At 42.1% G+C, this 23979-nt stretch overlaps 2 protein-coding genes across 2 annotated transcripts; one reads left to right on the forward strand and one right to left on the reverse strand.

Annotated features, from left to right (window-relative positions):
- Window positions 1–435: 435 nt before the first annotated feature.
- On the reverse strand, window positions 436–7125 carry tubd1 (tubulin, delta 1). The gene is made up of 8 exons (XM_012874830.3): window positions 6851–7125; window positions 6609–6756; window positions 5121–5337; window positions 3860–4091; window positions 3609–3773; window positions 3399–3530; window positions 1306–1489; window positions 436–1145 (listed from the first exon to the last, which is right to left on the reverse strand). The coding sequence occupies exons 1-8, from the start codon at window positions 6999–7001 to the stop codon at window positions 1037–1039; spliced, it is 1338 nt and encodes a 445-aa protein (XP_012730284.2). The 5' UTR covers window positions 7002–7125; the 3' UTR covers window positions 436–1036.
- A 4425-nt stretch (window positions 7126–11550) lies between these two features.
- On the forward strand, window positions 11551–23501 carry rps6kb1b (ribosomal protein S6 kinase b, polypeptide 1b). The gene is made up of 15 exons (XM_012874808.3): window positions 11551–11731; window positions 12667–12710; window positions 12795–12915; window positions 13045–13113; window positions 15248–15395; window positions 16044–16101; window positions 18602–18702; window positions 19629–19719; window positions 19805–19895; window positions 19991–20098; window positions 20189–20251; window positions 21108–21185; window positions 21328–21435; window positions 22517–22629; window positions 22709–23501. The coding sequence occupies exons 1-15, from the start codon at window positions 11663–11665 to the stop codon at window positions 22941–22943; spliced, it is 1497 nt and encodes a 498-aa protein (XP_012730262.2). The 5' UTR covers window positions 11551–11662; the 3' UTR covers window positions 22944–23501.
- The last annotated feature ends 478 nt before the right edge of the window (window positions 23502–23979 follow it).

Genomic DNA, 23979 nt, shown 5'->3' on the forward strand with positions numbered 1-23979 from the left:
ATTTTGTAAATTAAGAGCACGGATCTATTCCTGTGATTTTGCATTTATTTGTGTAAGCATAAAGAATGGATTTGTAGATGTATATCTAAGACCTTGAGCTAAATTAAATGGTAAAGCTTTATGATTAACAAATGTTAGCTTAACGATTGGAATTTAACTGATGTAACTTTGTGTTGTCCAATGTAATCGACCTCTAACTCATGAAAAAAACCAAAGGAAATAAAAAAAGAAGAGTTGTCAAGCGTTGCCTGTTGGGTGCCAGGCATTGCTGAGTTTAGACAGATGGAAGAAGAAAAAAAAAGCAGTGGAGTTAGAAGAGAAGGACTTTTGTGGCTGAAATCCTTCTCCGTAGTTCAGCCACGGTTTCCTCTAAGACCGCGCGGCTCATTTGATCTTACACAATAGCTCCGAATAACTTAGGCTAAAACCGTTAATATAACATTTTTATTTAGAAGCTCTTTCAAGACACTCACGGTTAAAGACAAGTTTTTCTACTAAAGTTTTTCAATATAGATATAAATGCAGGTTTTATCAGCTTTCATTCATAGAATGATATTAAATTGTTAATATTCTGTAGAGCTATTTTTTCTTGTCTTTAGGTTGGAAACTGTTTTAAAAAAAATATTTACATCATTTACCACAAATGGTGAACGACTTGTACAACTCTTTAACTAGTCTGACGACCCCACAATTGCAGCTCTAAAAGTTTTATCCAGCCAGTCAGAGTGAAAATGACTGAACTGTAAGGAGTCATTTACAATCCAAAGCCTGTTTCCTTCGAGCCGCTGTGATGTCATCACTCTGCGTCATACGCCAGGATCCCGCTGCCAGTAAGGTTGTAACCAAAGCCATCGTTTAACAAACCGTAAACCTCAAAGCAAGAGGTTCACCAGCTGTGATGAAAGCTGGGCTGAATAATTATCGACTGAAGAAATTTCTTATAGAAAATCATTTTGATTGAAATATCAGTTTAAACCAAAATAAATGATATATGATGCGGTCGGCGGTGGGTGGTGCCAGGCAGCTTCCATCACTGCTAGCACTGCAGCTGAGCGTAGCTGGAGATCACCTGCTCCAGAGACGTAAAGCTGTCGAGGAAATCTTCCTCTGATATCCCAAATTTAACATACTGATGGATGTAGGCCCTGAAACAGAAAATAAATAAATAAAAATCAGTCCAGACTGAATAGTTACGCTCATCATAAACTATCCAATGGCTGCCCTGGGTAGAAATGAGGGGACTCGAGGCCGCTGGCTCTGAACATGTCTGAGTTGAGTTCAGAGTGATGAGAGGACGAAGCTCACCTGGAAGCGAACATGTTCCAGGCCTTCCTCACCATGTCATCCAGAGGTCTGAGCAGAGCCTGGCTGTTGCTAACCAGCGTGGCCGACTTCTCGTACTTATCGAAGGGAACGGGGGATTTCCACAGGCTGAGCGCTTCAGCCGGCGGCAGCCATGACGTGTAGATGGCCGGGTCTTCAAAGCCGCCTGGGCGTATAAAGAAACGACATTCACGGTATTACACACCTTTTGCTGCAGGGCCGGGCAAAAAGTATTCACACCCCTTAATATAACAACAACTGGATTTTATGAGCTAGACCAACACAAAGGGGCGTCTGTGATGTGGAAGCCCCTTTTACACTGATGCCTTTAAATCAGGAGGAATCCAGACTCACCTTCACTTAAATTACAAAAAAAGGTGGAAAAAAAAATAAAATGGGAGAAGCTAGTTCAAGCAACCTATCTATCCGTGTTTACACCACTTATAATTAAGGTTAACAACAGTGGCGGCTGGCCCATAGGGGGCGCTCGGGCGCTGCCCTCCCTAGATGTGGAGGGGAAAAGTCAAAATATATTTAGATTTCAAAAGTATTATTAATGTCAGTTTTTAATTAATAGTATGTGGCTACGTGTAATATTAATTATTAAAACACTTCTACTAATTGACTTTCATTTAACAGTGCATTTCCACAGACAGAACGTAGCATTTCTTCCGTAGGGCTGTCACTCTAGGAGCCCCACAAGTGTAGCGAAATAACCAATCGTATACTGTTGCTAGGGAAAATGTATAAATATTTGGCCAATCAGCATCGCCAAAATGAATGGCTTTGGGGCTACTGGAATAATAGCCCTTGCTGCACAGTGATATAAGTATATGGCAAGCCGTTTTAACATAAAGTAATGTAGCTAGCAGTCAGTCAGGCAGTGACATAGAGATGGCGAGGACGACAGAGAGAGAGACACACATGTTGTCATGTGATAAGTGAGTTTGAATATTGGACTATATGTTAAAAGGATTTTGGAAGGTGCTGTGAACATTGTATCAGGTACATCATTCTGTCAGCTGATATTTTTTTTTCATATTTTGAAATTCTGTTGTGTTGTGAAACCCATTGTGTCAGTATGAAACTGTTTGGCTGAAGATAATGACAGTACAGTATGGTGTATGCCTACTTTGGTGACAAATAGTGAATTTTAGTGTTATATTTAATACTGTTCCTTTCCAAAATAAGACCTAATATAGCTGTAAATGGTTGAATGTATTTGTAAGCTGCTGATTCTGAGAAGGGAATGAAATGCTTATTGTGGAATCGTAGTAATTTTCTGACTTTTAATTTGATGGCATGTACTGGGTTAGGCAGGGAAATCTATTGGCCAGCCCCACCAAGATTTTTTTTCCACCAGCCACCACTGGTTAATGACCCTTGTGCTAAACAAAATCCACAGCAAATACTTTCCTCATCGTTAGCCTTTAGGTTACTTCCTCACTGGCTCTGCTCGTCTACACTGACACGGACTCAGTCAGGCTGAACGGCTGTGACACACTCAATTCAATTTATGTTTGTGACTTTGACTAGGCCCTTTTAAAACACAGAAAAATGCTTTGATCAAAACCCCTTATGTTGTAGCTCTGGCTCCAAATTTATGCCGCCACCACCAAGATCGAGGATCAACGTTAGTTTTCCACCTCATCTCCCGTTTTTACACGTAGGCTAAGGGGTTGAGCCTTAGGTCTTATGTGACTGGGTCACCTTCTTCCAGATGTTTCCTTTGTCCCCCATGTGGCAGGAGCAGAGGCAAACAGGACCCTCCTTCAACTCCCTTTCACACAGAGGGACCCGACTTACAGAATAGAGGACTTCTGAAGCCAGCTGGTTGGACCACAGTTTATTCAGGAGAGTCAGAGTAAATGGGGCTGAATACCTGGACATCACAGTTTTTAGACTTATATGTAGAAAACCATACATTATTTTGCATCCCCTTCACAACTATGCATGACTTAATGTTGGTCTAGTACATCCAATCTCCAAGTAGACACTGACGCCGGTGGCTAGAACACCACACAGCATGAAAGTCCTGAACGATTCAAAGTCCTTTTAAAACGTGTGTCCCTGACCTGTCTCTGCGCTGTAGACGTCCTTCCCTCTCAGGATGAGCAGGTTGGCCAGCGAGGCGTTGAAGCCGCCGGCGGTGAGGCTACTGGTCCGGCTCGCCGAGGCTGGAGGTGGACGGACCTGCCAGTCTATTCCTGACACGCGACACATCCTTTCAACTCAGTGAGTGATACTACCATTGGTGTTTGTGGGTTTTTTTTGACTGAGCTTACCTTCTTCCATCTTGGTGTTGGCGATGAGCATCTGCCGCAGGTGTTTGAGCAGCGCCGGCCAGCTGAAGGTGCTGAAGGCGATGGAGGCGCTGGCCATCTGAGGGATGCTGCACGCGCTCAGCAGCTTGTACTCCGGGTGGCAGGCGAGCGCGCTCACCAGCTCCCCTGAGAGGCGACAGCCGCGCAGAGTTACAGGGGGCCGACGGCGGCGCGCACACACGAACCCCCCGACCGACCCGCCCCGCCCTTACCGAGAGGATTCCCGCTGTAGGCGCCGCAGGAGTCGGGCGTGAGCGCCGGCTGCAGGACCCCGGCCAGCTGGTGAGCGATGACCCGGTTGATGTCGCCGAAGGAGATCTGCTTGAGATTCAGCTGCTGGCTGCAGATCCTGTGCACGGCGTCGTTCTCGTGCACCAGGAGAGCGTCGGACAGCTGGTAGAGGTGCGCCAGCGTCAGCACCGAGTTGTAGTTCTGGACGATCACCTGGGAGGACGAGGCGCAGAGGGGGGTGACGGCGTGAAAGACGGCTGGACGTGAGCGCACATGTTGGTTACAATTTCAATTCCCTATTCATTTCCCTTCTGCAGTTTTTCTACTTTATTATTGCTTATTGTGCTTCTTTTCCCTCTCCTGTTTTATAGATAGATAGATAGATTAACTTTTTTGTCCCAAAGGGAAATTTGATTTGGGTTACAGACTCTGGCTGCTACATAGTCCAAACTATGTGTCACACTGCATTCACACATAACACTACTATAAAAATTCCATTATAAGACAATAAATAAATACATAAAGGAGCATGTTACATTATATTCACAATAAAAATTTGAAAGAAGAGAAAAAAATAATAATGATGATAATAAATAAATAAACATGTATAAAAACCGTTTTTTAAAAAAATCTGTTTTAAGAGATACTGGAAAAATAAATAAATAAAATAAAAAATAATAAAAAAAAAGTTTTTGTGGATGTACTCTAGGAATTTCCACACAGAGGGACAAATCCAAGGATTTTTCTATTCTAATTTATTCTGAAATATCACAATCGTCGGTGTTTTGCAAACTTTGCGTCGTGGTGGTTCTGTGCCGACGTTTAACTCTGTTTTAGAATAATGTGGAAAAAGTGGTCAGGTCCAGAATATTACTTTTGCAGAGAGGCATAAAAACAAAAAATTTTCCTTGACTTTTTGCTTCACTTTAATTCAGGCCTACAACAAATGGTTCTAGCCAGGAGACTCCTCAGACCTTAACCCCGTGTGGGGATCTGCGCTCAGCTTGCGAATAGGAGGCGAAAAACCGAAGCAAAGAAAATACAAACAACTCTCCAAGCACTTGTAGGACAGGAATGGCTTCCCTAACATTAACACCCAGCAGGTCAGAGTGAACTGCAAAAGGTATAAGGAAGCAGGGACCTACACTAAATATTGATTCTTCACATAAATGTGGACAATTTACTACTTATAAATACTACCTCTTTAATATGAAAGTCATAAGTCAAATGATGTGCACATACTTCCCCAGTCCCATATGGCCAGGTGAGGTGGTTGAGGACAAAGGATGATGGGTAAACGTCTCTGAGACACTGAGTGACGAAGGTCCCGACTCCTGACCCCGTGCCCCCCGCCACACTCATCATGGGGATGAACCCAGCCAGCGCGTCGCAGTGCTCCACCTCCCTCCTCACCAGCTCCTCCACCGCGTCCCTGTGGCGAGGGCCAAGGACGCGATACCTGGAGGAGAAGCGCATGGTGAGAAAATGTTCTCTCCACTCAGAATGAAAGGCCCAACTATAACGCTTTGCAAAAAAAAAAACATTTCTCTTTTTTGCCCCCATTCCCCGACAAAGTTAGGTGTTTTTTAAAGGGGACGCTACGCGATATACCAACACTCTGAAATAGAAGGAAAACGAAAATCTTTACAATAAAAAATCTGAAAAGTGCGTCGGTATTCAGCCACCTTAACTCTAAATCCTCCCCCAGAATAAAACCCGGTGCAACTATTTGCCTTTAGTTCAACCTTTCCAGATGGAACTTTTGATCCAATATGCAGAACTATGTGTGCAGAAAACGAACCCTGAACGCAACATCCCCATCTCTTTATTTGGTGGCAGCGCCATGCTGCGGGGGCGCGCCTCTTCATCGGGGACAGAAAAACGGGAATTGCTTTAAACTAGTGTTGCACCGATACCAGTATCGGACGGGGCCCCCGACCCAGCACTAAAATGGTGGTATCGGTATCGGCGAGTACCAACAAATAGGGCACTGATACCATTTTAATGTTTGTATGTCACTTGAACGCAGCCTTCTCTCTCCCGACTAGTATTATACATGTTATATAAGTTCATGAAAGTTGCACTATTTTGGCATTTGAGAGCCAAAACTCAGGGTTTAAAAGAGATTATTCAATGATTAATGTATTTTTACTGTCTTACTGTTGCACTACTATTATACATGTTATAATTTCACGAATGTTGCACTATTTTGGCCTTTGAGAGCCAAAAGTTTATTCAACTATTGTCACCCATTCCAGGTAGGCAATACAATGTTCTACTACCCTAAGTAGGATGCAGTTCTTCATATATACACACACATCTATTTCAAACAGATGGTATCGGTATCGGTATCAGCCAATACTACACAGCCAGGTATCGGGGCCAAAAAATGGCATCGGCGCAACACTACTTTAAATAAAGGACAACGCTGGAAGAAAAGCTGTCAGAAGCTCCAGACTCGAATGCAATCGGAATGTGTTGTAAAGTTTGAAAGAACAAGTGAAAGGTGGATCTACATGGTACTGACTCTGGGAGGAGCTGTTGGTTTAAAACCCCAGAAATGAATGAATGGATGGATGGATGGATGAAAGCCATGCCTCGCTTTCACTCCGTTTCCCGGTTATGCAGTACTCTGTAAGGGTCCATCCCTCCACTGAGGTGTGTGTGTTGAAGGTGGAGACGTTCAGGGGGCGTGGGGTGGGTTGCAGGGCAGAGGGTGACGTTTCTTACCCATTGGCCCAGTTGTTTCCGGAGCCCTGCTTCTGGCTGAAGTGGGAAGCCTCCGCATATCTCCACCGGCCGGACTTCGCTGCCCTGTTCATGCTGTGGTTGATCACTTTGGGCTCCATGTCAACCAGCACCGCCCTGGCTTCAAAGTCTGGGACACGTAAAAAAACGTAATAACAGCAATCGTAATAAATTCCTCTTATTGCTTTACTTTTATTATATCTTTTCTTTTGTCTTTTTGTTACCTCCCTGTGAGGTCTGGCGGAAGAAGCGCTCCCAGCTGACGGAGCTGTACGTCTTCCTCTGGCCGTCCTGAGCATCGCTGCTGATGACGTCAAACAGCTGCTGACCCACCTGGTTACCGCACTGGCCGAGCTGCACTGTCACCACAGACATGGCCGCTGATCACACCCGTGGCGTGGCTACGTCCCAGCATCGGGCTCCGTGGGCTTCGGGTTCTGGTTCTGTTTTGGAAACGGCGCTCCGAGTCTTCTTCTTCTCTTTTTAATCGCGGTCGACAAAACAACAGTTTGGTGCATTACCGCCACCATCCGGTGAGGGGCGTGTATCGGGACAAGCGTCCTCAAAATAAATGAATAAAAAGAAAATAAAAACTGTATTCTTTTTACTAACTCAGTTACCATCAAATAACTAAAAATATTCCTTTATAGGAATATGATGTCTGGGAAAAACGTATTATTTTTCTTTTACTTCTTCTTCTTCTTCTTCTGGTGTTTTATGACGGTTGGCAGAACAATGCATTATCCACACCAACTGGACTGGAGGCCCAAGACCTCTGCCTGATCTAAAGTCCCTTAAATTAAATGATCTTTAAGGGACTTTAGCCTGATCTAACTGACACTTATGTACTGTAGGTAGATTGTGTTTTCAACCCAAATCTCCTAAAAATAACAAACATATTCGCACTCTATTCCAAGGAAACTGCATCTCAGTTCCTTATGTAATTTCAGTTTGGTCTGGTATGGTCTCAGATGTATGCTGGAACAAAACGTGGTCTCTGCCCGATAAATATTTACTAGTGAACAAGGTTAAAGAGGTTTCCTTTAAGATCATTCATCTCTGATATCCAGTAAAATAATTTTTGATTAAATATAAAAATTATTTTACTGGATAACAGCAACGGTACCACAGCACAAATTTGAACTCTACTTTGAGGATGTATTATTTGGAATCACAAAATATAAAAAATAACTTTCTGACCTTTTTTTCTTATGCAATCTTTTGCTACTGTTGGCCAACAGTATATGCCAACAGCATATACACAAATGCAAAGTTATTATGACTAAACCCTCACATATCTCTTTTTTAAAGGAAGCAACAACTTATTTTTCTACATTGTCCTCCTCCAATAACAAAAAAGCTATTAAAACTGCATCTGTGTGCTCTACATTCAAAGTATTTATATAATCCCATTCCATGCTGCTATCTGTAACTTTACTTTATTACTACTATTATTACTATTATTTATTTTCACTTATTATTGTTATATTTGTTCAAACCCCCGGCGATTGTTTATTGAAAGTTATGCTTATTTCCTTTAGTGTATATGATAAAGAATATTGTAATAAAGATTATAAAAAAAAAAAATGGACTGGAGCGTAGACAGGAAGGTGAAGTGGGGGGGGGGGGGGATAGTTTATCAGGGTGGTATTTTTCAAAAAGAGTTTTTCTTTTAATCAGATCAAACCAAAATATATTTTTGAATTTTGTAGCTAACATTTAGTTAAATCAGCACTTCTTTGAGCTCCTTTCTGATTACATGCTGTACAGATTCAGGCAAATTACAGTAACACCAATTGTAACCCTGACGTTTGCCTTTCAGTAACTTTAAGTGTTCTGTTTAGGTTTCTGTGATCTATTGTGAGACATGTAATAACTGACTCTTGTTTTCCTGTTTTTCTTGCATGTCCTACACATTTTTTTGAATGCTGTACGATGGGACATTCCTCAAATGACGTCACATTTGATCGGAGACAGCCCGGGTTTCCCGGATGGTCGGACAAGAAGAATGCAAACTAGAATGGCAACAACCGCAATACCAATCATTTTGGAACGTGACAACATCCAAGAAGCTTCATTTCAACCTGCTTTAATCAGGAAACTTAGTATAAAACAGCTTAAACATTGGTTTCTGTGTTGTTCATTTCCAAATATTCCTATAGTTTTTTTTAACTTAATTATTAATAATTAGTTTGCTTTAAGCCTTCCTCAATGGAATCTGAAGTTCTAGGTTTTTAGATTGCAATGTGCTGTAATCCAAACAAATTCTACTGACATTTTTGATGTGAAATTTGTACAGAAGAATCTGGTTAATTATATATTTTCTTACTGAGTTCTTTAATGTTTGATAAAGCTGATTTACTATCAGAAGTTTTAACATATTTTTGACAATTCTGTTCTTTAGTCCAATTTAAACTCAAGGGTATCACCACAAATTCTACTGTTTATATTTAATATAGTATATACAGTATTAATTATCAGTTGTTCTTTCCTGTATCCCTATACTGTGGTGTGGAAAGTACACTGCTGCTCTGGTATGCTCTGATTATAGATGTTTTGAGTGATCAGTCTGACTGAAGTTGTCATAGGTTTTAAAACAAAATTCCAGTTCAATGCATTTACATCCTTACACACATTTGTGAGTTTTATCAGCTTTTACTTTTTTTTTTGCTAAAATGTGTACCTGAATTGCTGCGTGTTTGATTGAAAAGAAAATATATTATATTATCAAGTGTGTGCACACCATTCAACCAATCTCCATTGCTCTTGACCATGTTTTTGTTGTTGTTTGTTTTTTAGCCAAATATGATAGTGTTGCTTCTTATCGTGCTTACAAATGCCATTGTAACGAAACGGAAAGGAGACAGTTTTAAATGGAAAATGTTAGGAGGAGCACAAAGTATGCATCCTTAATTTTTTTTCTACTTCATGACCAAGAAAGTTTGTTCATATAGGTAGAGAGAACCAAAGAGCTCCTCTGTCTTCTCAAAGTCTTCTGTTAATCCACGTACAAACATAACTAATCAGGCTGTATGGATCTCAAAGCTCTTCTCTAAAGCCAAGGAAAACAAGTCAAAATTGTTAGCTTGAGGACCATATTCCCCACAACCTTGTTACAGTGCGCCTTAAGAGACATATTTGCAAGCGTACTGTTTTTTTCTTAGGGAAAATTAGCGTTGCAGACTCCACCAAATAGTCTTTGATAAAGTCCCCATCAGAGAACAGCTCACCATACATTGCAGTCGTGCTGGATTTTACAAAGCTGGTCCTTCCTGCTTTAAGATAAGATAAGATTCTGATTCTGGTTCCCACTCTTCATCAAAGTGTACTTTTCTCTATGTTTTACTCTCATAATGTCCGTTCAATCCTTAAACACCGGTGTTTGTTCTACAGACAATAAGCAAACGGCTTTATACTTGATTTCAGCAACAAAAAAATAAAGAAATAAAAATCAATGCCTTTTAAAAAATGTTTTATTCTGCATAAATGTTTCTTTTTTTTTAATGTTATCTGACTTATTCAATTGTTCAGAGCTAATTTCTTGAAAGTAGTATTAACCTTCAAGATAACAGCCATATGACCTCAATATGTGTATAATATCGTAATAGGATTTAGACTTTTACCACAAACTTACGTAGGCCGATCAAAGGAAGTCAGCGGGCCGGATGTGGCCCACAGGTCGTAAATTGCCCAAGTCTGTGGTTTGTTTCATTTTAAAGGCTACAGAGGATTTTCCCTTAATTCTGTATGAGATAAATATCCTATTTGATAATGTTACAAATCTAACTCAGTATGATGCCATATGTTACAGTATCTGTAGACTGTTGATTATCTCATGTTACTGAAGTGTTATGGACTTTCAGGAAAGAAAGCTTTGCCTATCCGACAAGAAAAAAGACACTTCAGAGCAGACAAGAAGGAGGAGTATGGTCAAGGGGCCCCGACTTCAACAAAATCGTGCCATCAACCAGACCAGGCTGATCAACAGGTCCCAAGATTCTTTGGATAAAACCCTGCTCGTGTTTGCTTTATCCTCCTATCCTAAAGAAAAAGAGTCTATTTTCCCATCTGATAAGGCAAAAGGCTCCAAAAGATTTCTTCCCTGTTGCTAGTAGCTGCACCAGTCCATGCTTCTGCTCCATAAAGCACAGCCTATAGCTCAGACACCTGGACTAAAAGGAATACTGCTGTGACTGACTCTCAGTGGAAGTTCTTCTTTATAAGAGTTTTGTGTCGTATATATAAAGTTTCATTCCTGCTGGTAAGAGTTTTTTTTTTTAACATTTATATTTTTAAAGGACATTTAAATGTACAAAATCAGGTCTTCCAAATACAATGTCAGTTATGGAGTATATGTTTACTAGTAAGGGTATCATCTTAGATATCTTTACATTACACTTCTGATTACAAATAAGAATTTAATTTGTCCAAGGCAAAAACATATTAGCGACAACTAAAACTGTGAAGACTCATGGGAGTGCTCGGTTTGTACTTTTAAGTTGCAATTTCATAGTTCTACCTCCCTACCAGGACCTTCTCCCTTAATCAAGTTCTACCCTAGACATTTAGTTACTGTTTGGTTTCCGGAGGAGACACAGAGGGTCCCCAGAAAACTACACTGACATCAGTAAAAGTTTGCCGCAGTGGAAACACATAATTTGTGTGGGATGGTTAAATGCTGCCCCCTATCACGTGACTGGTTTAAAGACCAGTTGAGTCAAAATAGCACAACGACAAAAAAAGAGAGAAACGCGTTACTAACAAATAAAGGAGCTAATAAAGACATTTGACTTATTTTGATCAACTCTGCTCACAAACGGGTTTTATATTTGACTCAATGAAACTGTAAAAGCAGAGCAGACCCAGCATATCCAGTGTAAAGGGGGGCCTTCTGTTGACAAGTCCCCGCCCCCTTGTGGGAGCGTCGCACTGCGCATGCTCGGTGTAGTAGCCGGTTATGGCGGCCGAGCGTGTTAGTCCATGAGGTGGGAGGACGCCTGCTGTAGCCGCGGTCTGTGACAGAGCGACTCGCTGCGATGGCTGGAGTGTTCGACATCGACCTGGACCAGCCGGAGGAAAATGTCTCCGACGACGAGAACGACGAGGTACCTTGACGGAGGCCGTGGGGGTGGTGGGTTAGAAGGTGTCCGCCGCACGGTGGCTAGCTGCGTTAGCCCGGGGAAGCCTGGCAGCAGCCACCGCGGGCCTGCAGGCTGCAGCCGGAGCCGCCGGGGCCTCCCGGTCTGCTGGTTACTATCAGCGGCGAACCCAACAGAACCACCGCTTTAGGTTTCTATATTGTTACAGAGCGGTTCAGGAAGGGGCGTTTTGTGCGTCGCTGTCATGCAGGGGGTTGTTGTGCAAATCGTCCCCACTTGGCCAAAGGTGCCGCGGCGATGAATGTGGCTCCGTGTGCAACAGTTTATTTTGGCCAAATGTGACAGAGCGGGGCTGTGTGGGCTGAGGACTGGCTGTCTGCTGTTTGCACAGGGGGAGCCAGCTTCACGCCACAAATAGACGGCGATTTAAAAATGGTCACTCATGGTTTTTATTTATTTATTTATTTTTAAGCGATCATAACACAAAAAGTTTGATTTGATCGTCAAAATACGTACAACTGAATTAAATTGCGTGTTTACTTTTTTTTTATTTATTCAGATGAAAATAAGGCTAAAGGTTGTGCATGTTTACCTACTTTGCACTGCATCACAGCAGCTCCTGTTTTTTGAGATCCTTATCCAAACGATTCAAAGTATGTTAAACCAAGATGTAAATTACTTTTTATTTGTTTCACATTAAAAAAAAATTCTCAAATTTTATTGCTATAAACCAGCTATGACCATAAAATAACTACTCTCCATTAGCATTAGATAGAAAAACTGTCAAGCTTACCTTCATCATAGACGTTTTAAAACGATTTAATGGTTTAATTGCACAAATAATATTAGATATGAGCGTTATTACAGTTTTTATTGTTGTAGGTGCCAGAATAAGTTTTTAATGCTTGCTGTTGTGATCAGTTCTCTGTTCCTCCTACCAGGCCCAGAACAGCGACATCATGGATCAGTGCAGTGGTTTTGAGTTGTGAGTATACAGAGCTATGTTGCCTTGATTAAACGTTTTCTATTCAAAAAATAAAAGCCATTCTTTAAACGTCGCTCTCCGCAGCAACATGGACGACTGTGAGAAGATCGAGATCTCCGAGGATAACGTCAATCAGGGGACGGAGAACATCCGGCCGGAGTGCTTCGAGCTGCTGCGGGTGCTCGGAAAAGGCGGCTATGGAAAGGTGCGCGTGTTGAATTATTTTGCCTCCTTAACATCACGCCGACCCGTGTTTTTTTCCCCCCCAAGCTCCCTGCGTGATCGTTCTGAACATTCAGATGTATTATTTTATTTTTTCTCCCTCGCTCTGCAGGTTTTCCAAGTTCGGAAAGTTGTTGGCGCCGCAGCGGGCAAAATATTTGCCATGAAAGTCTTAAAGAAGGTATTTGATGTTATCTTTCTCAATCTGAGTTTCATGTGAGCAAAAAAAAAAAAAAGCAGAGCCAGGTTGTTGCCTATAAACAGGTTGGCGTGCTTTAAAAACGGACGTTACGTCTGTCCGGATAAGAGTTAGTCGCTGGCGCTCTGCTGCAGCCTCTCTGATGGAGCCCCGTCAGGTTCAGCTCCAGGCTGGAAGCTGATTGGCCCGCGTCTCCCTGGTGACACGTCAGTCCAGGGTTCCCGCGGATCCTTAAAAAGTCCTAAAAGGCATTGAATTCTGTAATATAAAACTAAGGCCTTAATTGGCATTAAAATGTCTTAAATCAATCTTTCTTAGGTCTTAAAATTGTTACCAGGTCATAAATAGGATTTTATTTTTGTAATCCTTACCAAAGAAAAATAATTGACAAAATTATAATTTTTTTAATTTACCAAACGGCTCAATGTAACCATTATTGGTTCCGTCCCGATAGCGGAACCAATAAAAACTGTTGCGGCCGACCATAGCTGCGAAAAAGAGTTGGCACTGGTTATGTTGTGGTTTTTAAAACTGATTTATAGTTTTATTTTAGTAGGGAACAAAACAAAGTTTGTAAATTCAGTTCAGTAGTTGTTAAAAATATATCTGTAATTTGTGTGTTTTTAGCTTTCTTCCTATATGGAATGTTTTTCAAAAAGAAAGTAATGGTTTATGTGGCAACCAGGTTTATCTTGTTTATCGTGAAGTTGGTCTTAACTTTTTATTTCAATTGGCATTAAAAAGCCTTAAAAAGTCTTGAATTTAACTTGCCTTATGCTGTAGGAACCCTGTCAGTCAGATGCTGTTTACACATTGGGGGGGTTTTAATGGAAAAACATAGCAGGGGAAAGCATAAGCGGCGTATTAAGGAAAGATCTGATGGTGGCTTAGAAACTTGGAGCGCCCGAGGTTTCCGTTTCGTCTCGACTTGCCCGAAAATATCTTTCAGGTGCAGATGATACGTTTACGTTGGAAGTCGAGCGTCTCGTCTCGGGCGCGTAACGTCTTCCTTCGGCTTCAGGAACCTCGCGTCCTTTGTGACCGGTTCAGTGTTGCTCGTAATCTAGCCGCGCTGTAGAAATCAGAGCTTCGGTTTCGTTGCGTTTTTGAGAGTACGCTGAACTTTCTGAGCGAGGGAGCGTCGGAGCTGACTGGCCTGCCGTCACGGCTCTGAACAGTCAGCGCTGAGACGGCAGTGCTGCTGACAGGCCGCTCTGTAGCCGTCAGACAGATGTGTTTAGTAAACAGAAGCGAGGAGAGACGCTGCCAACAGATGGGAAAATCCGGTCACAGGAGAGGGACAGTCCTGCAAAAGGCCGGGTGAAAGACGTGTAGAAACTAGGATATGTCGACAGTGTGACCAGCCCACAGCTACACAGCTTCTTTTTTTTTTTTTTTTAATAATAGAAAGATTTCCTCTGATAGAACAAAAATCAATGGAATCTTGTTTAAAATGCTGTGATACCTGTTTGGTGGCCATAGCTGGCGATAACGGAGGCCTTAACGTGGACTATAAGGACGGCTAAAGCAGTGATGGGTTAAAGGTTGCCCTAAAACAATCCTACGTCTCTTTTTGCTCACATTTCAAGTTTAATTCAGCCGGAACCACAACAGGAAATAATGGATCACTCCGTAATACGGTTCCTCTGTTTTTCTGTTTTTCTACACACATACATATTGGACATGTGCAGACAGGATGCACACGTCATTGCTGGTAATAATTTCTGCATACCCAGCAGGCGTTTTAAAAAAATTATCACTTTGGAAAGTCTGTTTTTTTTTATCTACTTCATTGGGAGATACTGACGCACGACTAGTCTCTGAAGAAAAAAAAACTAACCGTTTAAATTATACTTACTAAGGTTTTAAATGGTCCTAACATGTTTGAATTGTTTGGTGGCGCTTTGATGTGAACCAAAGGTGTTTATCAGCTTAGGTTTACGATAATAAGGAGGGAATTTCTCTGTGGCAGCGCTACAGACTCGATCCTGTTATCAATTTTGTTCTTATTGTACTCTTTGTTTTCTGTCAGGTAAAATTATGTCTCCATTTTGTGTGGCCATAATGTTTATATATGTGTGTACTTTATGTATTTCTTTATTTTCCTGACCATCAGGCTATGATTGTTCGTAACGCTAAGGACACAGCCCACACCAAGGCCGAGAGAAACATCCTGGAGGAAGTGAAGCATCCCTTTATCGTCGATCTCATCTATGCCTTCCAGACCGGGGGGAAGCTGTACCTCATCCTGGAGTACCTGAGTGGTCTGTAACTATAAGAAAACACACCAGACCTGCTGCTTTTAAACAACGTGTGTTTAGAATCACAATAGCCTTTTTTTTCTACTTGAATATCTACAGGTTGCTTTGCTTTTTGAATACAATAAAAACAATTTTATTTTTGTTTTTAGGTTTGAAAATAAAGGAAATCGTCAGTCTTTAACTTAATTAATAGATTTTCGTTGATGCAGCCAAGAATATTGAAAGAAAATGACCCCTAAAAGGACGTAGCTTGGAACGTAAACACAAAACATTACGTCACATAAATATTCCTTCAACTGTTAGTGTAAAAGAAAAGTGAAGGCTAGCATTTATTTATTACTTTTACATTTTAAAACATTGCAAAAAATGTTTCAATAATTTTGGCCATAGATATTTTGAGCCATATTTTGCAGATAAATACCGTAACTTTTTGATCTTGTAAATGAGCTACAGACAGGATAAATCTATTATTAGGATTGTTTCTGTTACATGAGTTGCTTGCAGCCATTTTATTCTCAGTTTCTTTGTAAAGATAGGAAATTTAAGGCATAGCACTTTTTTTTGCCTTAGAGACGTTCTGCTTTCATTCCTGGATCGTCATCACATCTTGTTACGTTGCTGCGTTTGATCCGTGTTTCTCATGTTTCTCAGGAGGAGAGCTGTTCATGCAGCTGGAGAGGGAGGGCATCTTCATGGAAGACACAGCCTGGTGAGCGTCGATTGGGCGTCATGTTTCAATCATTAACTGCGGATGTTATAATTGATTTTTTATTTTTTTTTCTGTTTAGTATCATCTAACAGGAAGTTGCCTTTTAAGACTCTCATTTGTTCAAATGACTGTCAAGGACAAGTGTTCATGCTAGGACTGTGCATAAAAATCGATATAAAGATTAATATCGATATTTTTAAAAACGATTTAATATCGATATTCTGGCTTTCAATATCGATATACCTCCCAACCACTAGGGGGCGTTATTACAGCGCAACCATTACAGTTCACAGCGAAGGAGAGCAAGTGAGACGAATTTGTGGAACGGCCGACAGGATTTTAGAAGCTCCTTTGTCCCTAAAATCAGATGTTTGGGCACATTTTTGGTTTCTGTGACATGTTAAATGCATTGAAGCAAATGCACTTTATTTTCCTGTTAATATGTCTGTGATCAATAAATAGAACATAAACATAATATTTGGCTGATTTTGGTGATTGAATCACTGAGCATTAATTCAAAGTAATAAATATCGATATTGGAATCAAATCAAGCTGAGCTATGTATCGAGAATCGTATCGTATCGTGAGCTGTGTATCGAGAATCGTATCGAATCGGCTCATCCTAGATGATACCCAGCCCTAGTTCACGCAAGGCCTGGGGGGGGAAAAAAACAGTTAATCCCGAAGATAAAACTGTTGTCACAGCGCTCTCCTCAATTATTTTCTCATGTAAAAAAGCCTTAATAATAAAGTCCGCTTCTTATTGCAGTAGCATAACGTCACACTGGGGTTATGACCATAACCACATGGTCAAATCGGATATGGTTACCCAGAAACAAAATCAACCTAAGCGCTGACTCGGCAATGCGCAGTTATCATTTATTTCCCGCTTTGTAATCCAGGCGAGATCACCGACAGCTTCGCGCCTGCATGATTCATTAGCTATGTGGAAACGGAGTTGGTCTCCTCTCTGCTCTGACTGCAGGCGGGTTTCAGGACCAGGCAGCAGCTGCCTGCCTGTGAGACAGCGCTGAGGGAAGTAGTGGGGGCTCACGGCAGGACTCGCTGCTGCCTAGAGACGGTTAACTGCAGAGAAATTGGTGCTTTTATGTAAAGTTGCCAACAACGCATAAAAAGTTGCTAGCTTTGTTTGGCAGGGGGGTCTGAAAAATGCAACAGTGGTCGCTACGGAGGCACAAGCTGGAGCGGTGGTTCTGTCTTTGTTTCTAAGACAGAGCTGCTTTTTTACCCCACAGCTGCAGCACTAATGACGTCAGTTTCTCCAAATTGCGTCACAAAAAGGTTTAAAACTGATAGGAATACAGATACGAAATTATAAAATTCAATGCAAGACCACCGTTTAACCCTAGCAGGGTGCCACACTGACAATTTTAGACACAAAAGCAGGATTTCAACATATATGCACTCATTTGTCAAAAAGATGACCAGGATATGTAGACAGTACCATAAAAGAACAATGTAACAGTTTATTGGCAAAAAAAGTTGATTTGAGGGTGAGTTACTCTTTAAGGCCTTTACTATACCTTATCTTTACCAGGATGCTATATATTAAATATAATGTGTCGTGAATCCGGAACTGTGGTAAAACCTGAAAACATGTATTCATCACAATTAAGGCTGCAGTTGATGATTATTTGAGTAATGCATTATTCTGACAATCAAGTAGTCGGACAAAAACAAAAACTGTTAATATTCTGAAGGTATTGTATTTAATTGCTTAAGCTTATGAGTTATAGAAATACACAGAAAAGGAAATGTGACTAAACAATTATTTTTATTTTTTTTCAAAGAAAATCAACATTTTATGTCTTGAAGTCCAGTGACATTGTACGTTTTCAGCGGACAGTTAAACATTTGTTCAGCATCGTGTCAGAAGCTCAGTCCTTTCTGCTTCACTTAACAAAAAGTGCTTAAGTGTCGCTAGCATTTTGCATTCTGGATTTTTATTTTTTTTTTAACATCAAAAACTATAATGTTATATCCAAGTGAAAGAATCCTTGTAGTGTACTTTAGCGCAAAGTTATACTCTTCTTGTTTTTATTGCAAAAACTGCAGAACCAGTAGGATGGTTAGTTCTGACATGTCTCTGCAGATTTGAGGTTAAACTTCATTTCACTCTGCCTTTAAACTGCAGCCAGATGCTGCTTTGCTTTTGGGTCGCACTTGTAGCTTATACCCCAAGACGACCCAAACTCTTCCTGTGTCCTAACATATGGATGGAAAGCTGATTCCGTGTAGCAGCACATGCTGTGTGGTGTTTTCTTTTCTCTTTTTCTCTTCAAACTTTGCGCTGAATATTAGCACAGAATTTAACAAAGTCTGGAGGCAGATAATTTCCCTCGAAGTGATCGAGGCATTCGCATCGTTCGAGGAATCGGCTCACCCTTAGTAACATTCAGCTTGCTTTAATGTCACATTGTTCTCATGTTTGGTGTGGTATTAGTTGCATTCAAAGTTTCTTTATTTTTGTTTCTTGTAGTTTTTACCTGGCAGAGATCTCCATGGCTCTGGGTCACCTGCACCAAAAAGGCATCATCTACAGAGACTTGAAGCCTGAGAACATCATGCTGAACAGCCAAGGTTGGTCCATCCGGGATGGTGTGCATATTTGGCAAAGTATTTATTTATCCTCTGTGACTTTATTTTTCCACATAACCACAGACTTTAATTGGGATTTTATGTGTCAGACCAACACAAAGTAGGGCACAGTTGTGGAGTGGGAGGAAAAAGGGGTTACCCCTGAGTTTATGTTTTAGGTACGGCGCAGATTTGTAGAGATCTGCAGACGCCACAGAGCTGTGATTTCAATCCACGCCTATCTTTGAGACCAAGGCGACCCAACACACATAAAATCTATTGTTCTGCAGGAAATCTGATCAGAGTTGAGTATGGATGGAGCCGAATGCAGGGAAATCATATTAGGAAGTAAGAAAACGTATTAGCGGCTGCAAAACACTTGAAACCTGGGCGGAGGTTCACCTCGCAGCAGGACGATGGATGTAGACGGGTATATTTCCAAAAAGATGGTTTAGATGGCGGCAGATTGGTGTCTCAGAATGACGTAGTCCAGTGTTTCTCAGGCCAGCTCCCACTGTGCTGCATGTTTTAGGTGTTTTACCTTCAGCCACTCTTCTGCTGCACTCGGTGGCGCGCCGAGGAGGTGAGGCGGTCGTTAGCATCGAGTGTGCCGGAGCAGAAACGCATCTTAAACATGGAGGACAGAGGCCCCTGAGGACCAGGATTAAGAAACGTCCAGACCTAAATTAGGTTTAAAAAATCTGGGCCGGCTCCTAAATAAAGTCCAGATAATCTAAATGCAGTCGGGCGAAGCCAGTAAATATCTGTCTGCAGCTTTAATCGTTCTGCAAAGTATTCTCTTTGTCTAAAACTACAAACGGCAGTGAAATAAAGCAAGGGGGTGTGAATACATTTCCGCTGAGTTTTGTTTGTCGCTGCCCGTGCTGTGACTGCGTACATGTGACCGTTTCTCCCTAATTTCCCCTCAGGTCACGTAAAACTGACGGACTTTGGCCTCTGTAAGGAATCCATCCACGACGGCACGGTTACCCACACCTTCTGCGGCACCATCGAGTACATGTACGTCCCGCTCTGCTCCTCCGGCCTCCCATCCAGGGTCCCCCCCTTTTTGATCCCACTCGCCAATGTGCTTGCTCCGTTTCAGGGCGCCGGAGATCTTGATGAGGAGCGGCCACAACAGAGCCGTGGACTGGTGGAGTCTGGGCGCTCTGATGTACGACATGCTCACGGGCGCGGTCAGTTCAGCGCACGCCGGGTCCGTCGTCGCCGTCGGCTCGAGTCGACCGGCGGACTGTGTCAGTAACCCCCCGTCTCCCATCTCTAATTACAGCCGCCCTTCACCGGGGAGAACCGAAAAAAGACCATTGACAAAATCTTGAAGTGCAAGCTCAGCCTCCCGCCCTACCTCACGCAAGAAGCAAGGGACCTCCTGAAGCGGGTACGTTCTGCCGGGGCTTCAGTGGCATTTGGGGGGGGGGATCATGTGCCCTTCTGGTGTTCTCCTAACGTTTGACTGCCGGTTGAACAGTTGCTGAAGAGAAATGCTTCATCGCGGCTGGGAGCAGGACCTGGAGACGCCACAGAAGTGCAGGTGAGAACGGGAACGAGCATTTTGCCGACTCAAGCGTCAGTCTGTCGGATTTAACCACAGACATATATACGTAGACGCGTCATAGGACGCAGGTTCGCACGTCAACGTCACCGCCATATTGTATGTGGCAGAAAAAAAGTTGAGTTCTGTTATTGTGAACGTGGATCAGAGAATATATATATATATATATATATATATATATATATATATATATATATATATATATATATATATATATATATATATATATATATATATATATATATATATATATATATAAGGATCAATTTGTTAAATCTAACCAATCTGGTCTTCATTATTTCATAAAACCGTGTCACATGTGAACCTTTAGGAACAGACTTTTTGGGTGAGTATTAAAGAGGTAAAATTACTAATATGAGGAAAAAAAAGTCCTAAAGTAAAAATAAACAAACAAACGTGGTAATGTTATGATAAAAACATCATATTATGAGAATTAAGGGGGAACATTTGCAGAATAATCACAGTTTGCAGAATTATTTCACTCCTGGAGTAATAGGGCTAGGTTAGATTATTTTAATTATTTTTATTCTTAAGGAGAATAAATTCAGGAGAATGAAACTAAAGGGATACGAAAATAAACTTGTAATATTACAAAAAATAAATACTACGAATACAAAGTATATTCAGAGATTAAAGTCCCTCTGATACTGTTTAAGTGACTGAGTAACTGCAGATTTGCCCCATTTAAGATGGCGGACGCTCTGACGCATCGCAGCATAGGCAGAACCCGCCCAATGACGCGTCTACTCTTATATTATGTCTATGGATTTAACCATTAGCGTCTTCCTTTTATACATTTTCTTTGTATTTAAAGGCTCATCCTTTCTTTCGACACATCAACTGGGAAGATCTGCTGGCCCGGAAGGTGGAGCCTCCCTTCAAGCCGGTCCTGGTGAGTAAAACCATGAACAGACGCTCTATACTTGTTGTAGGATCTGGCCCAGCCTTCTACTGTTACGGCTGCTGCTTGCTTTGACTTGTCCGTCTCATGTTGCTGTAATCCCAAACCTGCGTGTCCTCTCCTGTCCGGCCAGCAATCGGCGGATGACGTGAGTCAGTTTGACTCGAAGTTCACCAGCCAGACTCCGGTGGACAGCCCCGACGACTCGACCCTCAGCGAGAGCGCAAACCAAGCCTTCCTGGTAAGGCCGAAAGACACTCGGCCTCACTTTCACCTCGCTGATGTTGACCATCAAGTTTAGTCTTAGCTAACAGGGAGAGACGCAGCCATCAGGCCCTTTCTGGCCAGTACTCCTGATACTCTTGAATAAAATCTGCTCTTTACCTAGTTGGTAAATTATAACTAAAGATGCCAAGCTTTGACCATCTGAGTGTTGTTCAGTCAACCATCAGAAAACGGCACCACTTTCTAGCAGTGCTGAACACACCGTTCCCCTCCCTGAAACACGGTGACGCGCCTAAAGGTTGCAGGATGTGAAGGGTTTAGATGAAAACGTATCTGTGTGTTTTTAAAGGATCCAGTCAAAGTCCAGATCTAAATTCACCAGAAAATCTATGGCAAGATTTAAAAACCGATGACCAAATTGCCTCCATCCAATCTGAGGTTGAGCTATTTAGCATCCATAGATGTTTGAAGCCAGTAGAGGGATAACCCCAAAAGACCGACGGGTAATCTGTAAATGCTTGGATTAAATGAGAGTAAACAGGAATATATGAAACGCTTCAAAGTGGTGACTTGGTAAAGAAAATGTCTTTTCCTGCCCACTTCATATTTAGGCTCCTTACAGTCTTCCCAACGGGACACATCAGATGTTTGGAGTGTTCACTGCAAAAATGGAGCTAAAAATAAGTAACATTTTCTGGAAATTAGTGCATTTATCCTGAATTTGAGCAGCTAAATAAGATTATCTGCCAATAGAATGAGTATTTTGACCCCTAAACTAAGATAATTAGATATACTGCACTTGAAATATGATAGAGATGAGTTGTTCCTATTTTAAGTGCAAATATCTCATTCCATTGGCAAACCATCTTATTTACCTGCTCAAATCCAGGACAAATAAACTCGTTTCAAGAAAAATTTTACTTAATTTTAGTTTAGTTTTTGCAGTGTTGCAATATGTGGGGAAACGATTATAAGCCAGTGTACAAACATTCAAACATTATTCATTCAGCAAACATTGAAGATTAAGCCTTAGACACGTTTGGGGGAACGTGTGCTAGAAATAACTAAAAGGTGCCTCTCTTGTTTTCTGTCTTCAGGGTTTTACGTATGTCGCTCCATCGGTTCTGGAGAACATCAAGGAGAGGTTCTCGTTCGAGCCAAAGACCCGCTCTCCTCGCCGCATCATGGACAGTCCAAGGACTCTTCTCAGGTACGTGTGATCTGAGCAGATTACTGACCAACGTTCCCCCTGAAGCCCCTCTAACCCGCGTTGTGTGCCGTCCTCTCAGCCCGGGCTGGCCTCGCAGTCCCCTGGTCCCCGGCGTAGGAACCAGCGTCCCTCCCTCTCCTCTGGAGCAGGCCATGGACCTGTCCGCCGCAGAGCACATGGACGTGACGAGCAGCAACGAGGCCTCCGCTCCTCTCCCCATCCGACAACCCGCCGGGGTCAATGTGGCCCACATGAAGCAGCAAGCCTACCCCGTGGTGGCCAAGCGGCCTGAGCACCTACGTATGAACCTATGACCACTGACTTTTCTTCTTTCCCCTCCTCCCTCTGGTTTGGTGATCTTTTTTTAAAGGCAAAGAAACAGGAATGGATGCTAAAGACAATGAAAATCCAAACTTCTTGCACATCTGAACTGTCACAACCCGGAGCGCGTGCTCGGGGGCCCGGCCCTGCGGCGGCCCTCGCCGCTCCTCCTCGGACTCCTCAGGTCTGTCGACCTTTCGTCCGGCGGTCATTTATCAAAGCTACGATACGCTTGGAACTGAGACGCAGTCGGTCTGCTGTACTTTAAGATATCCAAAGTGCTCCGATCTCTTTTAGTGGATGCCGGTAAACTCTACTGGATGGATTATTTGACTAAATGGTTCCTGGTTCTGGAAAATGAGCTGAATTAGGATTACTATGTGAAAAAAAAAAAAAAAAAGCCGATTATGATGAGCAGGCGAAAAAAAAAGAGGCTCAACAAATAAAAAGTCTTGCTTTGTTTTACGAAGTCTTAAAGTGGATCCATTTACTGTTCTGTGAATCTACTCAGAGAGCCTCTGTTCTAAATAAACACAAAAACTATCAGTCCATCCAGCGTTGGTGTTGTGAAATGACGCGTCGTGTTAATCCATAGCTGAGTTATCGCTCTGCACACATGTAGCATCGGTGGTAATTCAGCTCCATGCAGCGCCGTCGCTTCATCAACGCCAAACGGACCTCGGTGCTGGAGACAACCTGGAGCGGCGTCAACGTCGACTACGTCAGGAAAACAGTTAAACCAAAAAAAGATAAAATGTAGAATAAAACAAACTGCAACATCCCCGAAAGAACAGAAAGCAGACCTGAAGAAGTAGATGTTTTTTTTTTTTAATCACAAATATTTCAGATCTCTTAACCATCATTTCCCTTACACAGGGCTCCTTCGGTGTTATTAAACATTGGATTGACTTTTCACTCTGCTCACTTTATTTATATGGCGTCATTTCATACTTTAACATCAAACGTAATCTCAAGGCACTTTACAAGACAAACGGGCCCGATGGCGACCCAGAGATGATCCGATGAATC

This window comes from Fundulus heteroclitus, chromosome 18 (genome assembly GCF_011125445.2).
Source record: "Fundulus heteroclitus isolate FHET01 chromosome 18, MU-UCD_Fhet_4.1, whole genome shotgun sequence".
In the NCBI taxonomy this organism is placed as follows: Eukaryota; Metazoa; Chordata; class Actinopteri; order Cyprinodontiformes; family Fundulidae; genus Fundulus; species Fundulus heteroclitus.